Here is a 25,200-nt window from a genome sequence, read left to right on the forward strand (position 1 = left end):
AAGTTGCATTTTCAATTATTAAACTTCAAACCAATGAATGTTTGTTTATTACTACTAGTTAAATAATTTTTTTTAACTTCAGTTACCTGGATATTTTTTCTTCAAGCAGATGATCCTGAAAGATAAAGTTGAATTTATAATCAATTGCAACACATTTACAGACAAAAAATATTTCCCATACTATTTGCAGTTTTTCTAATTGGATTTTAGCTTTGTGCTATTTTCATTGCAGAGAATTTATTCTCTGTACTATATATATTGTGTCAAAGTTATTCCAGTTGACAATTCATTGATATATAAGTATTATATGCAATCTATTTTTCTTTGGCATCTTTCCAAAACATTTGATCTAGATCAATTAATATTCTGAGAATGTAAATAATGTCTAAATCTGTCATTAATGTTAGGAAAGTAATATTTTTGAAGTATTTTGTGTGCGCCTTTTGGGAACAAAAGAGTTTCTTATTTATTAGTCTTCAATATTTGCTAAATTGTTATATCATAAATCTGCACTTACACTTAGATTAGTAATGGTGGTAGAAAAAAGTATTATAGTATCACAAAGCATATCTGAGATTTGTTTGTTTAGTAGCATAATTATTTAGAATTCAGATTTGAAATTTTCAGTAAGAATTTAAGATTCAAATTGCCAAACGTGCAGAGTGCTTTTGAGCCGTGTGTCTACAGATCAAAATTTGAGCAGTTAAAATACAATAAATAAATATTAACAATTTAATTTTGCTATTGTACTGAATTATTATGGCCTGTCTTCAATATATAGAATAGGGGCCTTTTTATGCTCTCTATTGAGTGGTAAAGGGCCTTAAACCACAAAGAAAAAAATTTTAAATTTTTTTGTATTCTATATATAAAATTTTATTATAAACTGAATGTTATTCTGCAAAACTCAATTACTTATTACCAAAAATAATGTGATAAACTGTGAAAGTTACGTGCGTGCCTTTTGAAAAATTCTATTAAATTAATTAAAATGACTGATGCAACCAACTCTGAAGTCAATATTATGATTTGCTTTTGACTTACATCAATTGTAACAAAACAGTCTTGTTCAGTTAGGTAATTTTTTTCTTTTCATTTATATTCCTTTCAAATGTGAGTTTAATAATTTTATAGAATGCAGTTGAAATACTGGATTTATTTTGCAAAGTTATGTAATCAAATTTCTTTGTCGTCTTTGCATATTTTAAGTATCTAATGTTTGCAAGTTTATGAAAATACATTCTTATTTATGCATCAAAATTCAATATATACAGTACAAAGTCTATATGCACTCTTCATTTAAATTTTATTCTTGTTTTAACTCTTATACAAATACAATGGTAATTGTGTATATAATTTCCAAAGTATTGAAATTTAATCTAACATTCACAGATATGCATACCTATTTTGGTAATGAAAATAGCATTACTTTAAAGCAATATAATCACAACGTAGTAAAAGGTTCTCTCGGTTTCGGCACCGACTCCTAAGATGCTTTAACAAAGTTTTTTATCTGTATATACATATTGGTGCCATATTTTAGAATTTAAACTTTTTAAACCAACAAATTATTTCTTATTTTATAGGCAAAACTTACATCACTCGATGCTTATAATAATGCTTTTTATCATCAATGAGCATAGAGATAAATGTGTAGTATTTATTAAAATTAGATTCTTGATGATTAGTGGAGAAAATATAGGATCTTAAAAATGTCATAGTCGACATTTCTATTCACGTCGTTACAGAAGTAATCTTTTAACACCATGTTAGGTTTTTCAAAGAATTATAAACAGGATGATTAATCTAGAAATACGTCGTAAATTTAGAGAACTAAAAAACGTATTTTTCAAAACCCGACGTGAACGGCCACATTTCTTCCGGAGTCGGAAGAGATGCGGCCGTTTGCGTCGGGTTTTGAAAAATACGTTTTTTAGTTTTCTGAATTTACGACGTATTTCTAGATTAATCGACGTTATAAGCCGATCCATAATAGTAAGTTTCTAACATTGATTATGCAGGTATCTTAAGCTGTTCAAGTGCTATATACATAATTGGTTGTACTTTGTACTGTAAATTTTTATAAACTTGATATTTTTTATTTGTAAAAAAGCTGGCATGAACTTCTGGAAGATAGTTTGTAATTCTTGTTAATGCAAGAGAAAAAAAAATTTGTATTTAAAATATCTGCTTTTGTATTATATTAATGCTTCTGTAAAAATGTCAATTTTAATAAAACTATTTTTTTAATCATCAATTTTCTTAATTCTATACAGATTAAATTATGCTAAATATCTACAAATAATTGTGTGTTCTATTCATTGTGAAATCTTTTTTTTTTTCATACTCTTCGTATTGCTTGTTTATTTCCTCTTCGGTCAAATCATAAGTTTCAAATCCGTGTTTACTTACTTTTATTAATTTCGTATTACCGAGTTCTAAGTTTTTTGCCATGTATAAACCTAAAATTGAACGAAAAATTTCTGTATATATATATAATTTGTACATAAAAAAGAAATAAATTTTTTGACCCGTACTTACTTAATGGCATGGAGTCTGTTTTACTTTTGTCAGTATATAATTTATATGCGATGTATCCAAACAAATTCCAAGCACAAATTGTATAGATTATATTCAATCTTCTTTGCCATAATTTGGCTGTACCATAAGGAATTGGAGCAAAATTTGTTCTGATAAATGTCCTTAACTTATGAAGTAGCAGACCCATGTGTTATACCTGTAAAGAAAAATTATACTTCGTATATACCTTATGGATTTTGCCCGTTACAAGTAGACTCGACCCTAAATCTCCTGCAATAGCAGATTGATATTTTACAGATAATACGATTCAATAATTAACTTTCTTTCTGCAAGTTCGTCTAGACGATAAAATACACCGGTGCCCAAAATTAAAGCTACGAACCAAAACTTAAATCGGCAAAGTGCCGTGCAAATGAAGCACTTTGCCAATTCGTGCAACAAAATTTAATGCTCTGCATAAAGAGCAAAATCATTTCTGACAATTGTCTGCTAGGACCACTAACAGCAAGGAAGTGTTCCCAATATGTCGGTAGGTTATCAGGCATGCACTTGGACAATTTGTTCATTTCTGTATCTTTGCCATGTACATTTGTGCGTGTTGCTTTAATTTTGGACACCAAGTGTAGTTAAAAACTTTTAGAAAGTACTTCAAGTGTACTTAAAGCTTGAATATCTATTTTAAAGCTTTAAATACAGAACATAAATAATAGAATTAAAAAAAATTCAAAAATGGAAAAGTTGAAAGTTTGATGGACCTGTGAGATGAAATTTCAACAACAAACTCAAATAAGAGTTTAAACAAATATTGCATCTCTCACAGAGATAAATTCATGTAAATAAACTTTTTAGTTTAGTAAGGCTTATCATAATTTTCATTACAGATTAAACTTAAGAGAGTATTATGTAAAATGTTACTTCTGGGACATATCTTGTGGGAGATGACCAAAACACTAAAAACCATCAAATTCGAAACACATGCCCATAAAAAAAAAACAAAAATCAAAAAAACTACAAAAAACATCTCCCACAACATTTATACACTAAAAATGTTGGAGGCTAAAACATGCTAGCATTTCTGGCCAGTCCCTCTGTGGGAACACAATAAAAATCACAAAAACCATTAAAAATCAAGGCATATTTACCTAAAAAATCAGAAAAAATAAAAGGAGAGACTTATCATTGAAGTGAACTCACTCAGCAAAATTAAATCAGAAACAACCAAACACCTTAAGTTGCTGAGAAAATTTAATAAATAACAAACGTTTTCAGCCAAACCTGTTGGCCATCATCAGGTTAAACATATTCGAATGCAAACACAAAAATGGAACAAAAAATTTAAATACAAACAAAATAAAATAACGGATAAAATATACATATAAGAAAGTAAAAAATAAATATAAATAACAAAAAAATATAAAAAATATGTATAGGTTAAATAAATAAACATTAATAAATTACATGAAACTCTAATAAATGCAAGACATGCATTTATCAATAAATTATATGAAATTCTGACAAATATAAGATATGCAGTGATAACAAAAATCAAGGCATTAAGTTAAGAGCTATCAAACCTCTTAATTAAATACTTCCATGCCGAAGGCAACCCTTCAGCATCCCTGGCATTATTCCTTATGAAAACCAAGAACTAGGCATTAATAAAAACTACATTGGAGTTACTAATAGAAACTTAGGGATTAGATTGAGGGAGCACAAGTACAACATCAGCAAAAGATCTAACGCCACAATTCTATCTCAGATGGCGCAGGTTGAAGGCTCGGTAGTCAAGTGGGGTGAAGCAGACATTATTAAACCTGTACATTCACCGACTTTAGCGTTTTGCGCCGAAAAAATTGAAATATTTAAGAGCAGATTACATAATGCCTGCATTAATGCCAGGGATGCTGAAGGGTTGCCTTCGGCATGGAAGTATTTAATTAAGAGGTTTGATAGCTCTTAACTTAATGCCTTGATTTTTTTTATCACTGCATATCTTATATTTGTCAGAATTTCATATAATTTATTGATAAATGCATGTCTTGCATTTATTAGAGTTTCATGTAATTTATTAATGTTTATTTATTTAACCTATACATATTTTTTATATTTTTTTGTTATTTATATTTATTTTTTACTTTCTTATATGTATATTTTATCCGTTATTTTATTTTGTTTGTATTTAAATTTTTTGTTCCATTTTTGTGTTTGCATTCGAATATGTTTAACCTGATGATGGCCAACAGGTTTGGCTGAAAACGTTTGTTATTTATTAAATTTTCTCAGCAATTAAGGGTTTGATAGCTCTTAACTTAATGCCTTGATTTTTGTTATCACTGGTGGAAATACACTTCTGGTATTTCAAGATGAAAAATATTAGCGGCTTTCTACTTCCCACAAATTCTGTAAACCTCTATTATTTTAAAAGCTTTATTCTTTTTGCAGTGAGTCTCCAATGTTCTGTCGAGTAGAATGAAAACAAGTCAAGTGAGTAAATGTGAGGGGGTGAAAACAAGCGAGTGGCAGGGGCACTGGAGTAATGTATGGAACTGAACAGTAACCATAGGCAAGGGTTGGGGTCACTGACAACCTTTCCCTTTCTTCTGTTAAAATGGGTAAGAAGAAACATTGCATTTAATGGTAAGATGATTGCATTTCAGATGTGGAGAACAATGTATGGTAAGTGTGAGTATTAGAAAAACTTTTCTATGATATTTCCACCAAGCCTTTCTCACACAGCAGAAAATGGGTTAGGGGGCATTAAGGTACTGTTGGGAGAATTGGGTATATAACAAGTTTATGGAACAAAGGGAGCATTGGCTCAAAAAAGTTTGGGAATCACTGGCCTAGATCATAAGAACAGATTTAACACATGCTGGCAGAAAAGAATGTGGGAAGTAAAAAAGCTTACACAGAAAACAACAGTAGAAACTTAGCATCACAACTGTATGAACATTGGTATGATGGAACAACATTAACTTATTACAATAGCACTGAGGATATGAAGAAATGGTGGAACAAGACTATAGTAATTTGAAATATTAGATCACCCACATATGTGGTAACTGCCAAAAAAATTGAGAATTTTGGGCAGAAGATTAAGGATTAATGCCTAAATGCAAAGACACAGACACTTCTTACAGCAAGGAAGTTTGAGAACTCTTCCTGGAGTTAATAAATTAGTCTTATTGATTGGTCCTCATACATATATTGTATAGTTATCATTTTGTTATGTCTGGTGTTACATTAGTTTTATGTACAATATGATATAACATTATCCATTGTGAATTGCATCAACCATTCCAAATTTAATTTTAATTTGAATGTTGTGATTCCTAACGATGGCCTATGAATAAGCCAAAAACATTACCAGTGAAATAACACAAAACTACAGTGGAATTTTATATTCTGGTAATTAAAGTATCATAGTAATATTTTTTTGTTTGGCAAATTCCCCATATCTCATTTGAGACATTGATATCTCTGTAGATCCAAAGCAAAATTTTCTTTTTCAAATATAGGCTGCCCTCATTTTATGCCGACGATGCATTCCCAGATGAGGCATCATAAACAAATTTGGCTCAAAATAAATTGTGATGTATTCCAGGCATTTGTGATGAATAAACAATATGTATGCTTTTTTTCAATAAAAACATGTTTAATATTGTATTTTACTAATACAAAATAATAATAATACAGATATTATGGCTTAGGCCTACTTATTTTAAGCTAAAAATAATAATGCAATTTTTATACAGACATTGTATTGATTTCATACAGCAGTGCCACCAAACACAACTTTAGTTTTGCAAATATGGCCCTGGTTGAGGATCATGTGCAACTTTGTAAAATATGAATCCAAAGTTGTTTGCCATGCTTTTCTTTTCTTCTTGTTGGAAAGATGCTAAAGCTTTGTTTAAACTCTTCCTTATAAATTTCCATTTTGCAACACAGGACTTGGACATTTGGATTCATTAATTTTCATTTATTTGATATGGCTGATATGACTGTTTATTTGATATTACAAGACACGAAAAAATATTTGCATATAGAAGTTGCAAAAAATACTTTACATATTGTGGAAACAATTTTTTGAGACATTTTTGAGGAAATTTAAAACCATCATCATCAATTGGCATAAAATGAAGATAGCCTGTATATTGCAAATTACTTCATCAGCCTCCTCGTGTTTCTGAGGCTACGTCCTATGTGGCAGCGTCCGGCAACCACAGATGGAAAGAATCTTTGTACACGCATCCAACTCACGAGCAACTTCTGTCCAGAGTGGATGCATGTTGTTTACAAGATGGCGGCAAGAAGACTGTCAAATGTTACTATGGAAAATATGACAAGCACTAAAACAGTAAATTTAAAAAGGTAAATGTTATCACTAACTAGATACATAACAAATATAAAGAATATAGAATAATAAGTTAAAAAAAAGTTTTATTTTTAAAACATTCCATTTATACAAAATCAGAAATTATTAAATTATGTAAGAGATTATTAATTAAAGTACATATAACGTATATACACAATTTATTTGTCATTCCGTTTTTATTTATCTACAAAATCAGCCATTTTCTTCTTTGGAAGCAGTGATCAAACTTGCTTGGTAGCTGCTTCTTGCACGCGCACGTAGAAGTGTCATCTCGTAGTCGCTGCATGCTAAATGCGGTTACTCCGGATGCGCACATTTGCTCAAACCAGTTTGTCCACTCCACTTGGAAGCACGATCATGCCCACGGATGCCGGCACGTAGGATATACCCTCAGTTCTTTTGCGGAATTTTGTGCAAGGGGCACAGTTTCAGCCAGCTGCGGCTCTCTCTGACGACACACTCGTGCATTAAGGTGGCACGACAGCAAATTTGGAATTGGCAATTTTTTTTAGTTGAACTTTTCAGTTGTGACTTTTGTCTGTCACAAGAGAATTCTTTCTAAAGCTTCTATCATGTCTTCTTGAAGCTTACAATAGAAACTGACACAAATTGGTGATATTTGGTCCATCTGGCTGGACACTATTTTTTTTCAATTTTGAGTGCTTTGCCTCTGGTAATACTTCAATTATAACTTCTTGGAGAATAGCCCGATTTTTGGGGAATTGAAAGTTATACATATTAAACTGTTCCCAAGCAAAATTTCCGACAGCCGAAATGTTGCCGGCCGAACTTATAGCAAGATTAAAGCCGAGTGGCACAATAAACAAAGAGCTAGAGGGAGAGCTGCTCGAATATAGGCTTGAGTTCCATGCATTTTCCTAGCAGCTGCTCAACCATGTACAGTACTGTACATAAGATGTATCAATGACATTTTCTTGCAAAAATTTCATTGCAGTTGTGGCTGGTTTCCCCCACATGCACAGGGACAAATATAGTCTTGCATGTGAAGCACTAGAAAAGTATGGGAGAGAAAGAATTTTATCCCGTGGGATACGAGAACATCTGAACTATGCACGGCAAAGAGAAGTACGTGCGGAAATACAGAAAAACCATCCCCGACTACATTAAGATTGGGGATGATTACATCCAGGTTGATTACAGTGAAATACCAAGACTTTGTTCTTAGTAAATAAGGATGAAACACTCTTCAAGAAAGTATGAAGAGATAGAATGCTATGGATGTGGCAATTTATGACAACATTGCTTGGAACAGCAGCAATGCAAACCACATAACCAGCACCACAAGAAAGAATATCTGGAGCATGTTATGGGGCTAAAGGGAAAGTGCGATAAGTGACACTAAAATCCTGGAATGCTACCCATAATTTCTAATACATTACTGCTACCTGGCATTTGTACAGTATGTTCCCCAAAAACAAAAGTGAAAAAAAAATTATGTTTATGACCTTTTGTTTTTTAAAATAAAACTTTTAGCATACGTCATATTGTTTCTTGAGTTGGCGAGGTAAAGTCGTTATATCCAAGCGACTCCTCATACGTGGTCTCTGCCGAAACCGAATTATCAGAATCGGGACTAAATGATTTCCCAATTTTTCAATGAATTGAATATTTTACAAGAAAAAAAACATATCTTATGAATAACTGTTTCTTACTTACCTTCGTACTGAAACTGAGTTTTAAAATAACATCTATCGACTTATTAAACGTTGAGCGTCGCCATCTTGTTTTGTCAACAAGGGTTGCCACCGTTTGGTCGAGTCGGTAAACAAGTAGTCCGGTTCCGACTTTTTAAAAAATATTACACTATGATTCCTTTTGTAAGAAAGACACCGTCAAGGAACTATTTTTTAAAACTCTTTCCGCCCTAAGGGTACTAAGAGGGTCTCTTTTAGCAAGTCCATTATGGGTTCGGTTATGTCCATAATGGAGCGGCCGGCTGGTGAGGGACGGGGCCCGACATAAGTTCCTAGGAATTTTTTGACCCGTCCGAATTCGATCCCGAATTCTCCAGAGCGGTAGGCTGCCATCTTAACCGCTCGGCCATCCGGCCGCGTTATTACGGCGTTACCATTAGATGATGTGCTAGAATATCTTAAATTAGTAGAATTAAGCAAAATATATTAAAGGGAGACACGAAACGTTATTAGAAAGAAATGTACTCATCATCAAGTTTAATAATACGTGATCATTTTAATGAATTATATACATTCTGGATTTAAGCTTTCAGACACGACGGCCGGATGGCCGAGCGGTCAAGGTGGCAGCCTACCGCTCTGGGGGACCCGGGATCGAATCCGAGCGGGTCGAAAATCCCCAGGAATTTTTCGGGGGTGGTCCGTTCGGATATGTCGGGCCCCGTTCCTCACCACCCGGTCGCCCCATTGTGGGCCTGGCCGAACCCATAATGGGCCTTCTAAAAGAGGCCCTCTTAGTGCCCACAGGGCGGAAAGAGTTAAATAAAAAAAAAAAAAAAGCTTTCAGACACTTTTTGATATTATCACACAAAAAAAAACTAGCAATTTATTATGACATCATCACAATGCCGGGCTGCAATTTTTAATTTATTTCATTTAAAATACTGTATACATGTTCACCACCTCAAATTAGTACTGTAGTGACTTGCCCCTGTATATCATACTTTTCCTGTTAGCAATGGAACCGTGCCGGTCATCTATCTAGCTCCTTTCATAAAAAATTTTTGAATTGAAATAACGTGACTTCAAGTTTGCATCCGAGGTTCATGTATAGTTAATCGGGACCTCCTGCCAGCAAGGTTTCCATATCTGCTCTTGAATTTCATTTATCTAACACCATTCTCGAGATTAAGGAAAGACAGACGGACGACAGTGGGAATTTATAAGTCAAAAATTTTTGAAATTGCAGTCCAATAAGTGATGTAAAGATTTCGGATGTATAGAATTGGATTTTTTCTTCAATCGACTGAAATAGAAATGATTTGTCAAACAATTCATAAATCTGTTCCAATGAGGTGATGCTTAGCATTGCATATCTCCAACCCCTAGTAATTTTCGAACCAATAGGATCAAGCACCAAATGATCAGCGTAAATAGATTTGCGAGTCCTAAGCATTTCCGGAATAACAATTCAGAAGTCAAATTCCATTGTTGTAAAATATTTAGATCGACGACACTCGCGTGTTAAATTGTTCTTTGGTGAAAACAGAATATAAATTTCATATTCATTGCGCAATAAAGAGTGATATTGAAATTTACTAACTTATAATAACGCTTTCAGAATTATAATAAAAAGAAATATTTATCTGGCATTCTACACGGGCCTCTAATAATAGTCATTTTTGATGTTCTATCTGATTTTCCAACTATGTTACGCGAATGTTGACTTACATCTTATTAAAAATCCCAAAATGGTTAGATCTGATGTGGTTCAACCGAACAATATCATATTGTAAAATATCCTTGAAATTATCCTTTCCACGGATATTTTTCAAATGCGCTTTTTTACTTTCCCTGCTGTTATGTAGCCTATACATAGAAGGGAAAGTATTGGAATAGTGAAATTTTACCCTCCGAGTTTTTTTTGCAAAACTCGCGTGCGCGCGCCTGCGTTGGTGTCGATTTCGTTTAAATCTGAGGATGGGGTAATGATTAAGAAACAAAATTTAGCATGGTAATAGCTTTTACGTAAGGAGGATCCACAAATGTGGCAGCCTACCGCTTCGGAAAACCCGGGATCGAATCCGGACGGGTTGAAAAACCCCAAGACTTTTTCAGGGTATGATCCGTTCGGATATGTCGAGCCCCGTCCCTCACCACCGGCCGAACCCATAATGAGCTTGCTAAAGGAGGCCATCTTAGTGCCAATAGGGCAGAAATAGTTTAAAAAAACTCCGAACCAATACAAAGGCAGTGAAAAAGTTAATTACTCAAAAAACAATTTATATCCAAAGAAAAACAACCGAAATGTAAAGAATATTGCTTCAAGTAAAAATTATGCATTCGAAATGAAAGGCAAAGTTTTTCTTGCGAGTTTCTCTTTGGTAAAGATAAGCTTGGAGCTTCGAACCTACACTATAAGCATTTTTTACTTGTCTACACTTCGCGTTCTTGTTTAGTAATACGACGAAGCTTTCGAGAACCAATTTCAAAGGCAATCTTTGTTTTTCTCACGCGTCGAAATCCGGACAGACGACTGTGTGCTAGCGTTACAGATTGTCATTAATTATGTTTTCATAAAATTATTACATGGTGAAAATAACTATTCTTTTTTATTACATAAAAATACTAGAACTTCGTCCCTGACAGAGGAGGCACTGAATTAAAACGACTGGTCAATCTGAATAAAGCAGTGAATGCACCTTTGTTCTAAAACTTCCTTAATTTACGTTAACGTATTATATCTAAAATAATGTTTATGTACTGTATATAAGGTATATGTAATCAATTTTTCGAGCAAAATGGAAAAAAAAATTCGGGATTTAAAAAATAAAAATATAATTGAGAAGTATGTCATACATTACGGGATTAATCTCCATTTCATTATTTAAATTAAGCCGATTTTTACATTGTATTATTGCGATATTCTCTTTAAATCCTCGCAAATATACATATTTTTCTCTATATAATATTTTAATATTACCTGTATCAATTGCACAATTATTGTCTTCAGGCAACGAGGAAACCGCGGGGACTGATGATATTTTAACCGAATGACCGCTTCGTGCTTCTTCAGTCTTGTTCCCAGTATTCGTTCAGTTTTTCCTATATAATAATTTCTTCACTATAAATACAATTTAACTGAACTCTCATACCAACTGGGGAAGTTAAGCAACTCGTTGCGAGATTTTTTTGACAAGGCCATATTATTTATTTTACGTCAAAAACAAAGTGCGAAAACTTGTAACTACGATAAAAACAGACAATATTAGATATATTCGAGAGCACAATTTCCTGTTATGCGAGCGACATATTCTAGTTTTCGCTTGTGCCTGATTTCACTTTCCAAGACCAAACTCTTAACTTTGCATGTGCTCAATTACTCGAGGGATCAACAACAAAAAGTCTAAACTCTAAAAAAGTTATCAAGATATGAAAAACAACTTCTCATTACGCATGTTATCATTAGTTCTACTTCACTTAATATACACTTAAATCTGCATTACAAATAAAAACGATTCTATTAGGGCATTGCCCGATGCCTTCCTGAGAAAGCACCTCTATATTACACAGTCACGAGCTATTGTTAGTCTTTCGAAATCTTTCTCATCAGGGCCGGATTTACATAAGGGCATTTGGGGCCTGTGCCCAGGGCCCCCACAAAATAGGGGGCCCCCACAAAACTAAAAAAAAATTATGTTTAAACATTATTTTTTTTCTATTACCGCGACAGCTTAGTGTGGCCTAATCATAAGGGCAACAGGCAGAGAAAACCAAACCCGGGAAAAAACCTATGAAACATCGGAAAATTTCAGGAAAAAATTTCACATAGGTATTTTTTAGTTAAATTAAAATAATTATTTAATAGTTTTACACAATAAAATATATGTATGTTTACAATAACCTTATTTTTAAATGAAATTTACAACTTCCTAGTTCAAATCTAATTGAAAGTACAGTATTTTGTGTAAATTTTTTAAATCATCAAATTTGCCTACTCTTAAAGGGGGGAGGACCCCCACCGAATTTGTGCCCAGGGCCCCTGGATTGGTAAATCCGGCCCTGTTTCGCATAGCACATTTGTAATAAATAGACTAATTGAACAGTTTACTGGTGGTGTCTTAGGCTACGAATTTTAAAACTAGTAACAATACGCATTCTGGATTGCTTACTATATTATTACGGTCCTGTTCTAGTAGAGATCAGGGTCGTAATAACATAGTAAGCAATGTTTGACATTGATGATGAGATTAAATAGATTATTTTCTTAACGTAATTCATAACTGTTACAAAAATATGCTTTATTTGTTTTTCATTATAAAACACATACTTGTTTTGTACTGTACACCATCCACAAAATGGGTCATTTGCACCAATGCAATCATCACAAGTATTAAAATTAAGGCACTCTTGTACTTTCATTTTTGTTACCTAAATATTATAAAAATATTAAATAAAAATCTTTAAAAGTTATTTAGAATATTTCAAAATATTTTATGTAAAAAGCAACTTTAAAATCATACTCTATTTTTTGTCATGACGTAAATGTTTTGTTCTTTATCAAACAGCATATCAGGGTTGACAGCACTTCCTTCATCAACTATAATATCGCTATACTCATTTGCTGTTGTTGCAGATTGAATTATAATCTGTTAAAACACTTTATTTATGAAAATAAAATTTAATAATTGCAATATAAAGGAAACTTCCTTGCCTTTTTTAAATGTCCTGTTGATGTACCTAGAAATGCTACAGTATTTCTAGGTACATCACTATTGTCATGTGTAGGCATTGCTGAAACAGCTGTCAATAAAACCCCACTGTATTGTATGACTGGCGATGTCTTAACTGGAATATTTCCTCCTAGTGGGTTATTAACATCCAAACCGCAAAAGTCATCATGAACTTGAACTTGCTAAATTAAAAAAGTACATTGCAGATTATTATTTGTAAATATGTTTTCTTAGTACAAAACCAAAATGAATAGGTAGTTGTATAACTTTTTTCTCTACATCTCAGATTGAAAAATAATTTGATAACAATAAAACGATTGCAAAGAACAAGTAGATTGCATTAATTTAAATTGAAATTTATGTATAAAATAATGGAATAAATTCTAATTATTCTACACGCAAAAAATTAATTGATAATCATAGATGTATTCAAGGCACAGCCTTCCCTACTGTCTCCTTTTCGTGAGAAAAAGATATACCTGAATATACTTGAACAACTGAAGCACAACTGAAAAGAAAATCAAATGAAATACAAGTAGAGAAGATGATTTGGTTTAATGACAAGCTTTGGCAATCTGCCAAGGGAAGTTTTCTATTGGAAAACAACTCCTATTCAGATGTTGGATACACGAAAAAAAACTCAAAAAACTCCATGCAACAGACCTGTTGATTAGGAGCAAACCCGTGGCCTACTACCAGTGTTCAGTGTTTATTTACTGAAATAATGCTTTTAAATAATGGAAAACATTTAATAATTTAAATTATTTTTATTTCTTAGATAGCTTCTACGTCATAAAGAGGTGACAGGAAGTAGAATGGCGTCACCTCACCAGCCGCAGGGGTTTCTGCTATCACATGACTTGTCACGTGACCGTAAAAACACGTGTTTTTGTTAACAACATTTCTTGCTATTATATTTGGTAAATTATTTAACAAAATTAAATAAAAATGTAATAAATTACAGAAAGCGATGAATAACAAACATGTAAAAGCGTAAATTAGTACAAAAACTGACAAAATAATATAAATATCTAAAGTCTAAAGCAACAAATTTATTTAAAAATAAAATCCAAAAAGTATACTACGATGTAGAATAAAAACAGAAGAAAAAAATAATGTGATCTGCTTATGTATAAAATGTATAGTTCTCAAGAAAAATTAAAGTAAAAACGCCGGAACATACTGCGCCAACCCATTTATGTTCCGAAAAAAGTTTAAACTGGCGTAAAAAAAAACAATCACCAGAAAACATGAAAAATATAATAAAAATATGTAATGAACTATATAACTTTGTAATATAACAAAAATTAGCAAAAAAATTAAAGTGACAGAAAGAAAAACAACACATTTACTTCAATACTAAACATGATACACTTCTATCTGAGCAGTACGTTTATTTAAAAAATCTAAAGCAACGAATTTATTTAAAAATAAAATCCAAAAAGTATACTACGATGTAGAATAAAAACAGAAGAAAACGATAATGTGATCTGCTTATGTATAAAATGTATAGTTCTCAAGAAAAATTAAAGTAAAAACGCCGGACCATATCTGGTCCGGCGAGAGTCAAGGTCACTACACAAACCGCTTCCATGCCGGACCAAATCTGGTCCGGCGAGTGCCAGAGGGCTAACCGTTTGGGCTCTGCGCTGATTATTATTATTATTATTATTAACTCGTCTCGATTATATATATAGATTTGGAGAACCACAATGTTAAAAGATAGACTAAGAAAACAACAGTTAAGAAATTTATACTGAATAATATTCACATAGATTACTGGCAAAATGGATTAAAACTTATAAAGAAAATATATATAAAGTTAAATTTAAAAACAAGATGACAAATATATATCCTTTCCTTATATACAGCGCATATTCGAAAAATATAGAAATTTTTTTATTAAATTTGACGTAGTATTGGCTGCAAAGCTAAAGAATAAAATGCATTTTAATGTAAAGTATGATGATCAAATTAAATTACAAAATGTGAATTTTTTAGGTGTTGTGTATAAGTTAGGAGTTGAAAGTTGAAATTTGGTACACAGTTAGGGTACGTCACGAGAATGCACACTAAAAAGGGATTTTTCGAAATTCCTCCCCACGGGGAAGACGGACAGAATTAAAATTAAGTCTTAACATTTCCATCAACAATGGAAGTGTTAAGAGAAAGCGACGTGCAAGACGCAGATGCAGTTTTTTTCGTTTTTGCGGGAAATCGAACATATTTTTAGACCCATCTAAAAATTCTCTAATTAGTCTGGAAACAGGGGGACCCAATTCTTGCATTCTGTGAAAACGGGTAAGGTTGACTATAACGTAATAATCTTAATCTTCGCTATCGTTACTTTTGCCCGAGTAACGCCGGGCCTACCTGCTAGTTTTTGATAAAGCTGAAATAAAACTATATCTTTTTATAAACAACTTGGTCTCTGCAAAAATGAAATACAGTAGAGACTCGTAAATCGGAACCCCGGTAATCGGCACGATTTTCAGTCGGACTGTGTCGTGCTGAATCGAACGTTTTTGATACTAAATTTACTTCTAAAGTATAATTTTCATGTTTTTATATTCTTCAATATATTTATTTTGTTTGTACAAAATAAAGAAATAATTTTTAACGATACGATAGCCTCGATTATTATTATAAAAATTTTCGTTAGGCTTAAAATCGACGAAAATTCAACACGAAGCGACACGCAACGGAGAAAAATTTGAACATCGGACAGGTTAATATATTTATTCGTACATAATGGGTAATCGGAACAAATCCCTAATCTGAACAACCCCAGTCCCCAATTGATTCCGATTTTCGGTTCATTACTGTATTTCAAATTTATATGTTCTCTTGTTATATGGCACCAAATCTTATCGAAAATTAATGTCATAAGTAATTTGATGCAAAAACCGGTCGTAATTCTGTCTATGATGGTAAAAATGACGGTAGGCCTAGAAAATTATTTAAAGGATTGTAGAACAGATGAGGCACTCAAAAATACGATAGAAGAAAAGCAATCAAAATTACAAATACAGTGGATTGTGGTCCAATGTTTCCTTGCGTGCCAATAGCCACACCTCGGAAAACAAAAAGATTATTCTCCTACGAAAGGGAAGATGCATCTTCTCTTTCGCGAGAACATAATTTCAGTTTTTATTTAGCAATAATTGAAATAGCTATTTCAAACCTTGGTGAAAAATTTACATTATTGAAAGAACAATGGTGTTCTTGAATTTTTAAACGGCATTTATTTATTAAAACCAATGGGAAAAAATTAAAATATTGTAAAGATTTGAAGATTACATTAGAATATTTATCATTTGCCAATTTTAACTACTCGGAATTATGAGGGAAAATAGAAAATATTTTAATTTCTCTTAATCCGAATATGAACGCATTTTCGGTACTTGAGTGTATATTTTCGAACGATCTTAGTGTTTTCCCCAATTTGTCAATGGCACTAAGAATTTATTTAACAATACCTGTGACTGTTGGCACTTGGCGAAAGTTCCTTTTCAAAGCTGAAAATTAGAAAAAATTATCTTCGCAGTATAATGACACAGGACAGACAAAACAATTTAATTATTAACATAGAACATCAAATTACTACTGCCGTATTTTACGGACTATAAGACGCACTATTTTCTTCGAAAAATTGCCTCCAAAATTCAGGTGCGTCTTATAGTCCGTAAAATACGGTAAGTTAGATATGCGGGATATAATAAATGATTTTGTTGCAAAAAATCACATCAAGTAAATTTTACATAAAGGCATGTGCGATTAATATGAAATAGTTGACATTCTTTCTTTGTTTTTAAAAACATGTTAAAAATACATACGTAAACATAGAATACATACTTTCGTGTCACACGAAAGTATGTACAGTAGAGAACCGAAAATCGGAATCAATTGGGGACTGGGGTTGTTCAGATTAGGGATTTGTTCCGATTACGGTCTATGTACGAAAAAATATATTAACCTGTCCGATGTTCAAATTTTTCTCTCGTTGCGTGTCGCTTCGTGTTGAATTTTCGTCGATTTTAAGCCTAACGAAAATTTTTATAATAATAATCGAGGCTATCGTATCGTTAAAAATTATTTCTTTATTTTGTACAAACAAAATAAATATATTGAAGAATATAAAAACATGAAAATTATACTTTAGAAGTAAATTTATTATCAAAAACGTTCGATTCAGCACGACACAGTCCGACTGAAAATCGTGCCGATTACCGGCGATTCCGATTACTAGGGTGCCGATTTACGACTCTCTACTGTATTCTGTGTTTTTAAAAAATAAGACACGTAACTTTTGGTTTGCGTAAACTGTTATTTTATTCATTATAGCGAATGCTACATGCAATTTCTTTTAGTTATTTTTGAAGGGGCGGCCGATAAAAGTTTGCACCCGGGCGCCAAATACCCTTGGAATGCCCCTGAATGCGGGGTTGGTAATATCATACTTAACAGCATCACTTGTACTGAAATAAATGAAATTATACACGAGCAATTATTTAAATAAATTATTTACAATTTTACTACTAAGTTTAAATGTATATAATTTGTTTTGATAAATAAACAATTGCGTGTAACTATAGATAAATATATTCAATACAACTGAATCAGTCGATGGTAATTTAGATTTAAATAAGACCACAGAATAATTTCAGTATATACAGACTAAAGTTTAGATTAAATGCAGTGTTTAACAATTAAAAATCGTTTTTACTTTATTGTTAAAATTTAATTGTGACGAAGAACATTCTTGTGTTTCCAACAATGAACATCTCCGAATTGTTGGTCTGGTTTTGTTTACTTCTGTAAAGACCAAAATTTGAAATTAAAATTCGCATTTGAAAATAATGTCTCGTAACGACATTGCAAACGGAAAAAAAGGTTCCATAACAGATATTCAGGAAAGCAAAAATCTTGAAGATGACGATAACGAAAAGATCTCTCGTAGCCAGGATTTAATTCTCGACGATAAAATACATGGAATCGATTCAGATAGTAAAATCGGCAAATTTTACGAAGCTATTCGGCGTAATAACGTGGAGCAGGTACGAAGATTTCTGGAGGAGGGGATAAATGCCAATGAGCAAGACATCGCGACAGGAAAACTGCCGTTGATCGAAGCAACAAATTTGGGACACGTGGAAATCGTCAAGGCTTTATTAACGGCATACGCAGATGTCAATCGTACCAACATCCAGGGTAGCACGGCTCTCCACGTGTCTGTTAGCCCGAAAGCTTTCAACAAAGAAATAGTAGAGTTATTTCTGGAACGAAGAAGTGCTGATTACAACATACAAGATACAGCGTCCGCAAGCACACCTCTACACATTTTGAGTAAATTCTGTACATCTGCGAAAAATACTCCCTTGTCGACGTTACACAGTATACTAACAGAGATGGTATCGCGGTGTAATTTGGAATTAAAAGATACATTAGGTAACACTCCTCTTCATATAATAGCTATGGGAAAAGAAGAAGACCTGGAAGCCGTAGAGATCGTTCTTTCAGCCAGACCTAATATAAACATAAGAAATAATTTAGGAGAAACTCCTGTAGCCACCTCGATCAATCACGGAAACTTTCGCTCGGCTCTGGCTATGCTAAAATGCGAATTAGACACAGATGCGACAGATCGAAACCAATATACTTTGCTCCATTATGCAGCCAAGAAAAATGCCAGCGAAGTGATAAAGAAACTGCTAGAAAAAGGATGCGATCCCAATGCTCAAGATGTAACCGGTGATACCGCTTTGCATGTTGCTGCCGGAAGAGGTTTCGTAGAGGCGACGTCCGTCTTAGTGAAACATCCGAAAATTGACAAAAATGTGCAGAATTTTGGAGGTTACACTCCTTTGATGTGTGCGGTTGATAGCGGCTTCCCGAAAGTAGTTGAACTGTTAATGGCAGCCAAGTGTGATATACACGTCAAGTGCCCAGAGACCAACAAAACAGCCTTGGATATTGCCAAAGAACGAATTATCAAAAGAAACAGACGAGACATTTACGATCTCCTGATGAATGAAAAATATTAAAATTAAAAAATTATATATTCTCAACAGTTAATTTATTTTCCGAAAATAAATATGTAAATGCTCTATTTAACTGAACATCATTTAATTAACATTTAAATTAATATTAAAATTAATTTTAATGAGAAAGATATGTTAAAAATATTTAACATTAATACAACAATTTTAAATAAAATTGATTGATTCATTTATATAATGCATAAATAACAAACAGTTAATTGAAAAAGTACAGATAAATAGAAGGCCGGGTGGCCGAGCAGTCAAGGTGGCAGCCTACCGCTCTGGGGGACCCGGGATCGAATCCGAACGGGTCGAATAATCCCCAGGAATTTTTCGGGGGGTGGTCCGTTCGGATATTGTCGGGCCCCGTCCCTCACCACCCGGTCGCCCCATTGTGGGCCTGGCCGAACCCATAATGGGCTTACTAAAAGAGGCCCTCTTAGTGCCCACAGGGCGGAAAGAGTTAAAAAAAAAAGTACAGATAAATATATTTTTTTTAGAATTGAATTTATTAATACGGAATGATAATAAGAAAAGATATTTTTTTTGTATAATTAAGAATGTTTTCAATTGGTAATTTAAAACATGATAACATTTCAGAAGAAACATTAGAAAAATAAAGTCTCATTACAATTCGTCCTCTCAAACCTGGAGATCAGACAAAATAACGGTAGAGGTTCTCTCTATTTTCAGGTCCTTTTCGGCGTAGAATACGCAAAATATAGCAAAAACTCCCTGTTGACCATATAATTACGTATTGGTGCGTTATAACTTCATGGAGCCCCCTAATTCAAATTTGCTGGGCCCCACGAAGCTATAACGCACCCCAGGTCAAAGGCTGCTATTAGCGAGGTTGAGGCCGAAGTTTTAAACGCGAAGACGTGTACGTCTAACGTTCAGCGCTGCTTTCCTGTAAGCCTAGAAGTTTGACAATGGCGTTTGGAAAGTCAGTGGAATCATGCTCGACATTCCAAACGCCATTGTCAAACTTCTAGGCTTACAGGAAAGCGGCGCTGAACGTCAGACGTACACGTTTTCGCGTTTAAAACTTCGGCCTCAACCTCGCTATTGTCTTGAGCACAGCGGGACTTTGCAATATACGGACAAAACACGTAACCATTCGGATGATCTTTCTTGAAGAATGGGAAATGCTTGACTAGATACTTCCGTGTTAATGGAATGTTTAGACGGTACAATGAAGACCCGAGACCGCCCGCAAGGGTTATAACTACACACGCCAAAACTTTGTCAGGAACCCGGATATGACGTTTTAACTTCACTTCTTGCATAATGTCTTTTCCTTTCTCACAGTAAAACTTTTATTTCCTTCGCATATTCAGAGCCACCAAATGTAAAATAAAACTTGCCACTCATAACAATATCCAGGTTGTTTTTAAGTCTCAGATCTCCTTTGTTTAGTTGTCAGAGTAATCTCGTTTTATTTTCTGCTTCACAGTGTACTTGAGTGCAGAAATCCTTTTCCTTTCGCTTAATATTCCATATACGTCGTTTTAATCCTTTATCTTCCAATTCTTCGGCTTTGGACAACTGCTTTTTCTTTTCTTCCATTCTTAACTTACATCATATATCAAGTTTTTTTGGAATTCCCATTCATTTTAAATATTCCACGATAAAAAGTTTATTCTTCTTCAAATTTCTACTATAAAAATTTCCAATGATTTTCGTGTTTGTCTTCTTTTAGGCCTTTCATCCCTAAAAGTCAAAACGATTTTCACATGCAGCAGAAAACAAAAAGAGAGGAAGTTATTCCAGATTTTTAGTTTGTGCGCCTATGTACTAATTATTAACATAAAAAAAATTAAAATATTTTTTCATGCTTTTGGATCTATATGCAAGCTAAGTGAAAAGTAATGGCAACACTATTGTTGAAAGAGCAAACACTCTGGTGGTGCATCATGTGAAAATAACCTAATCCTAGTATAAGATACTTGTGTATTGATGTGGAAAAAGAGAGGATGAAGACAAGGCAACTGAACTATCTCACTCATATATTTTAACCATTAGGCACAATAGGCAACATGCCTAGGGCCCAAAATATGGGAGTCCGTGGCCCAAGGTGTAATAAACAGGACTAATACTATTTTATAAAAATATACTAATATAGGGCTATGTATACAAATAATAGCTACAGTACCAGGGTCAAGTTGTCAGCTGTAGTGTGGTGAAAGATTGAATTGTCAGAGGGAGTTTGAAATATCTTAAAGCTTAGGAGCTTGGATATGGCCCGATCTCATTATTGTCAAGGCCCCCTGTAGCATGTTTACAAAGTTGAAACAAAGTTGAAGTGGCATGCGGTTGCAACATAAAGGACAAAGCTGAAGTGCCAAATAAATAGTGGCATCCAGAATCTTTACAACTGAAAAAAACATTGCAGAAAAAACTCCAACAGCAAAAGTGATGCTGATTGTTGTCTACAACATGGATGATGTAATTCTTCATTGTGCAGATACTCAGAAACAAACTGAATGCTGAGTACTACTAAATGTTTCTTGAGAATTATCTGCATCCACCACTAAGAAGATAGTAGTCACACTTCATTAGGAGTAATCCACTACTACTCACTCACAACAATGCTTGATTTCACATAGTCCAACTAATAAAGAATTTTTGGCAAGGTGACCTTGGAACCCCAGACATTAGCAAGGTTGAGGCAAAAGTTTTAAATACAAAAACATGCATGTCGGACGTTCAGCACCGCTTTCCTGTAAGCTTAGAAGTTTGACAATGGTGTTTGGAAAGTCGGTGGAATCATGCTTGACATTCCAAATGCCATTTTGTCAAACTTCTAGGCTTACAGGAAAGCAGTACTGAATGTCCAATGTACACGTTTTCGCATTTAAAACTTCGGCCTCAATGTCGCTATTAGTCCATGTGATGGTAACTTGTTTCCTAAAATCAAGGAATCACTACAAGGTTAAAGATTCCCTAGGACACTTAGAAGACTAATACAGCTGAGTTATTCCACTCTTTAAATCAGCGATTCCCAACCAGTGGTCCGCAAGAGCTAAACTATGGTCTGTGAAAGATTTAAAACTTTTATTCATTTTAAATTATTATTTCCACGTTGATACAAACTGAATTTAATTTTTACTAAAAATGTTATGTTTTCTATTGTAATGGTACTGTTAAAGCATGTTACTCTTGAGTTTAACAATTACTTATGTTAACAGTTTTGATTAAAGTTGATTTTCAGATTGACACAGTTTATTTTTCTTAAATCTTGTGGTCCCTGCTAATAACAATGAAATCAAAGTGGTCCCTGGTCAAAAAAAAGGTTGGGAACCACTGCTCTAAATGAAAAAAAGGCTCCACCAACAAAATCTGTTGCCTTGAATAATTTGGAATAAAATCATCAACCCAGTAGTGATTTGCTGGGTTGATGATTATATTGACAGGAATGTTAATTTCATATTTAAATACAGCTTTATGTTCATATATAAATGTCTCCAATACTTTTCATTCAGCCCATATATATAAACTATATTTTGATGTTAAAAAATCCTGATACTACTTTATACATTTTGTGTTCTCTAATTAACATATGGTAACTCCAATTATCCAGGCACTGTTTATCCAGATCACAATTATCTGGATTGTTCTCCAACTTTGTAAAAAAATAAATAAGCATGTACTGTATATGCATGAAAAGTATTTTTTTTCTAAATGTAGAAAATAAGCTATATTCATTTATAGATACACTACTGTACATTTCCACATTTGCACATAATTACATATACATATGGGGTGTTTGGATAGGGAAAAAAATGACTATGTTAATCAAAAATCCAATTATTTGGATATTCTGTATATCTGGATCTCTGAGATACCAATTAATTTGGATAGTAAGCATTTTACTGTACTTGAAGCATATGAATGTGAGATTATTCTAATAGTATTCAGAATACAGATGATATTTGATATGATTACATATCATATCAAATAAATATTAAATCTTGTTATTGAATATTCATCAACATATTTTCAAGAAACTAACAAAATTTTGAACTCACTTCGAAGCTATTGAATTCTGCTTAATTCAAACAGGATTCAAATGGCATTCTACAATTAAAATAACCTAGTATATTGGTTTTTTTTAAAGCAATTGTTTGAATATCCAATAGAAAACTCATGTCAATTCCAATTATGTTGAACAGCTATTAATTTTTTAGGCTATTTAATTCATGACAATCTGTTTCATGCTATTTTCTGATAAAATAATAATCATCATCAAAGTATAATTATTATTATATAAAATATTTTTAATCACTTAAGAAATAAAATCAAGAGCCAAAAAAAAAAAATATTATTGGCTGAATAAGATCTGAGTATTTAGCATAATTTACTTAAAGATGTGGATACAAGGTGAAATATTTTTTATGTTCGACTCTTCACTTTTTTTTGGAAGGACAAGGGATTCATTCACCAAGAATATTTTCGATATAATTGTTTACTTTTTAATAAACAGTTATACTGAAAATATCATCCTCAGTGAATGAATCCCATGTCCATGTCTATTTTGCCAAAATATTATTATTATATTCTATTTACACATACACTATTAACTAAATGAAAGTAATTATTTATCATTTCCATATTATAAATAAATAAATATTTTAATAGGCAACATATTGCAAAATTAACACAAGAATAAAAGGATGTAGCAATCTATTACAAAAAATAATTTTGATACAGCATACAATAAATTGTCATATTGTCTCTTTTTTCCTAAGAGAAAAAATTCACATCATCAAATTAACTCAGGATGATTAATATATTTCTCTTTCATGAGTCAATTTAACTGGTGTATAAAATTTTGAGAACAAGTTATCAATTAATCTTTTTCTCATTGTTATAAAATGAAAGAAATAAAGATATCACCAATTTTTGAAATTAACAAATTATTTGTAAATGCTAGTTAGTCACTTATTCAATATTTTAGACCAAGGGTCTCAAAACATTTTTGACTGTCAACCTTTTATCAACCATTCTTCTTTGGTTTTTACTAATATAGTTAATAATATACTGTATATGAGTATAAATAAATAAATCTGGTGAGCTAGTATTATTCTACACATTATTTTCATGGAAAAGATCTACTTGTAGTGTGCAAATTTACATCCTGAATTGTTGTAATACATAACCTATTAGACTAATAATTTTTAACTAACTATTTTTAATTGACCTCCAAAAATGGTTATTTTTCACCAGGTGAAAAACCAGGTAAAAAATAAAGATTTTGTTTTTTCTGAATAAGACCACCTCTATTTGCAAAAACTGAAACAACACCAGTATAATAACTCTTATTAATTAATATACTAAGTCCAATGTAGACAATGATATAATTAAAATTGAATACAGTAAGAACATAGAGGCAAAAGAATTAATATGAATAAAACACACCTTTAATAATCCAGCAAATAAATATCAGCAGCATAAAAATGTTTTTGACCATTTTTAACAATCCTCTTCAGTTAACATAAAATAGAACACCAAAATAGAACGTAAATATGAAAATAGGGATTCCAAGATAAAAATTTAAATAACGGAAAAAGTAATTGTGGTCGATAAAATAAACGAACACAAAAGTAATATAAATTAATAAAATTAAAGCTGAAAAGAGGATTGTTATAAATGGTCGAAAACGTTTTTATGTTGATAATATTTATTTGCTGGATTATTAAAGGTGTGCTTTATTCATATTATGGTTATCCAGTATGTGTATGTACATTATATATAAGCAAATGAATTAATACAACAATATGAGTTTTATACATTTTACATTTCAAACTTAAATTTTTTATGTAGTAAATAAAAATAAATAAAATAAAATA

The 25,200-nt window shown here is 32.6% G+C and overlaps 2 protein-coding genes across 2 annotated transcripts; both read left to right on the forward strand.

Annotated features, from left to right (window-relative positions):
- Positions 1-18,166: 18,166 nt before the first annotated feature.
- LOC136969684 (uncharacterized) lies at positions 18,167-18,710 on the forward strand. The gene is made up of 2 exons (XM_067263964.1): positions 18,167-18,653; positions 18,703-18,710. Exons 1-2 carry the CDS (start codon positions 18,167-18,169, stop codon positions 18,708-18,710), a joined length of 495 nt encoding a protein of 164 aa, XP_067120065.1.
- LOC136969689 (26S proteasome non-ATPase regulatory subunit 10-like) lies at positions 18,582-19,436 on the forward strand. Its single transcript, XM_067263968.1, has one exon. It carries the CDS (start codon positions 18,716-18,718, stop codon positions 19,349-19,351), a length of 636 nt encoding a protein of 211 aa, XP_067120069.1. The 5' UTR covers positions 18,582-18,715; the 3' UTR covers positions 19,352-19,436.
- The last annotated feature ends 5,764 nt before the right edge of the window (positions 19,437-25,200 follow it).

This window comes from Centruroides vittatus, unplaced genomic scaffold, assembly GCF_030686945.1.
Source record: "Centruroides vittatus isolate TY-2023 unplaced genomic scaffold, ASM3068694v2 contig_18, whole genome shotgun sequence".
NCBI classification, from domain to species: domain Eukaryota; kingdom Metazoa; phylum Arthropoda; class Arachnida; order Scorpiones; family Buthidae; genus Centruroides; species Centruroides vittatus.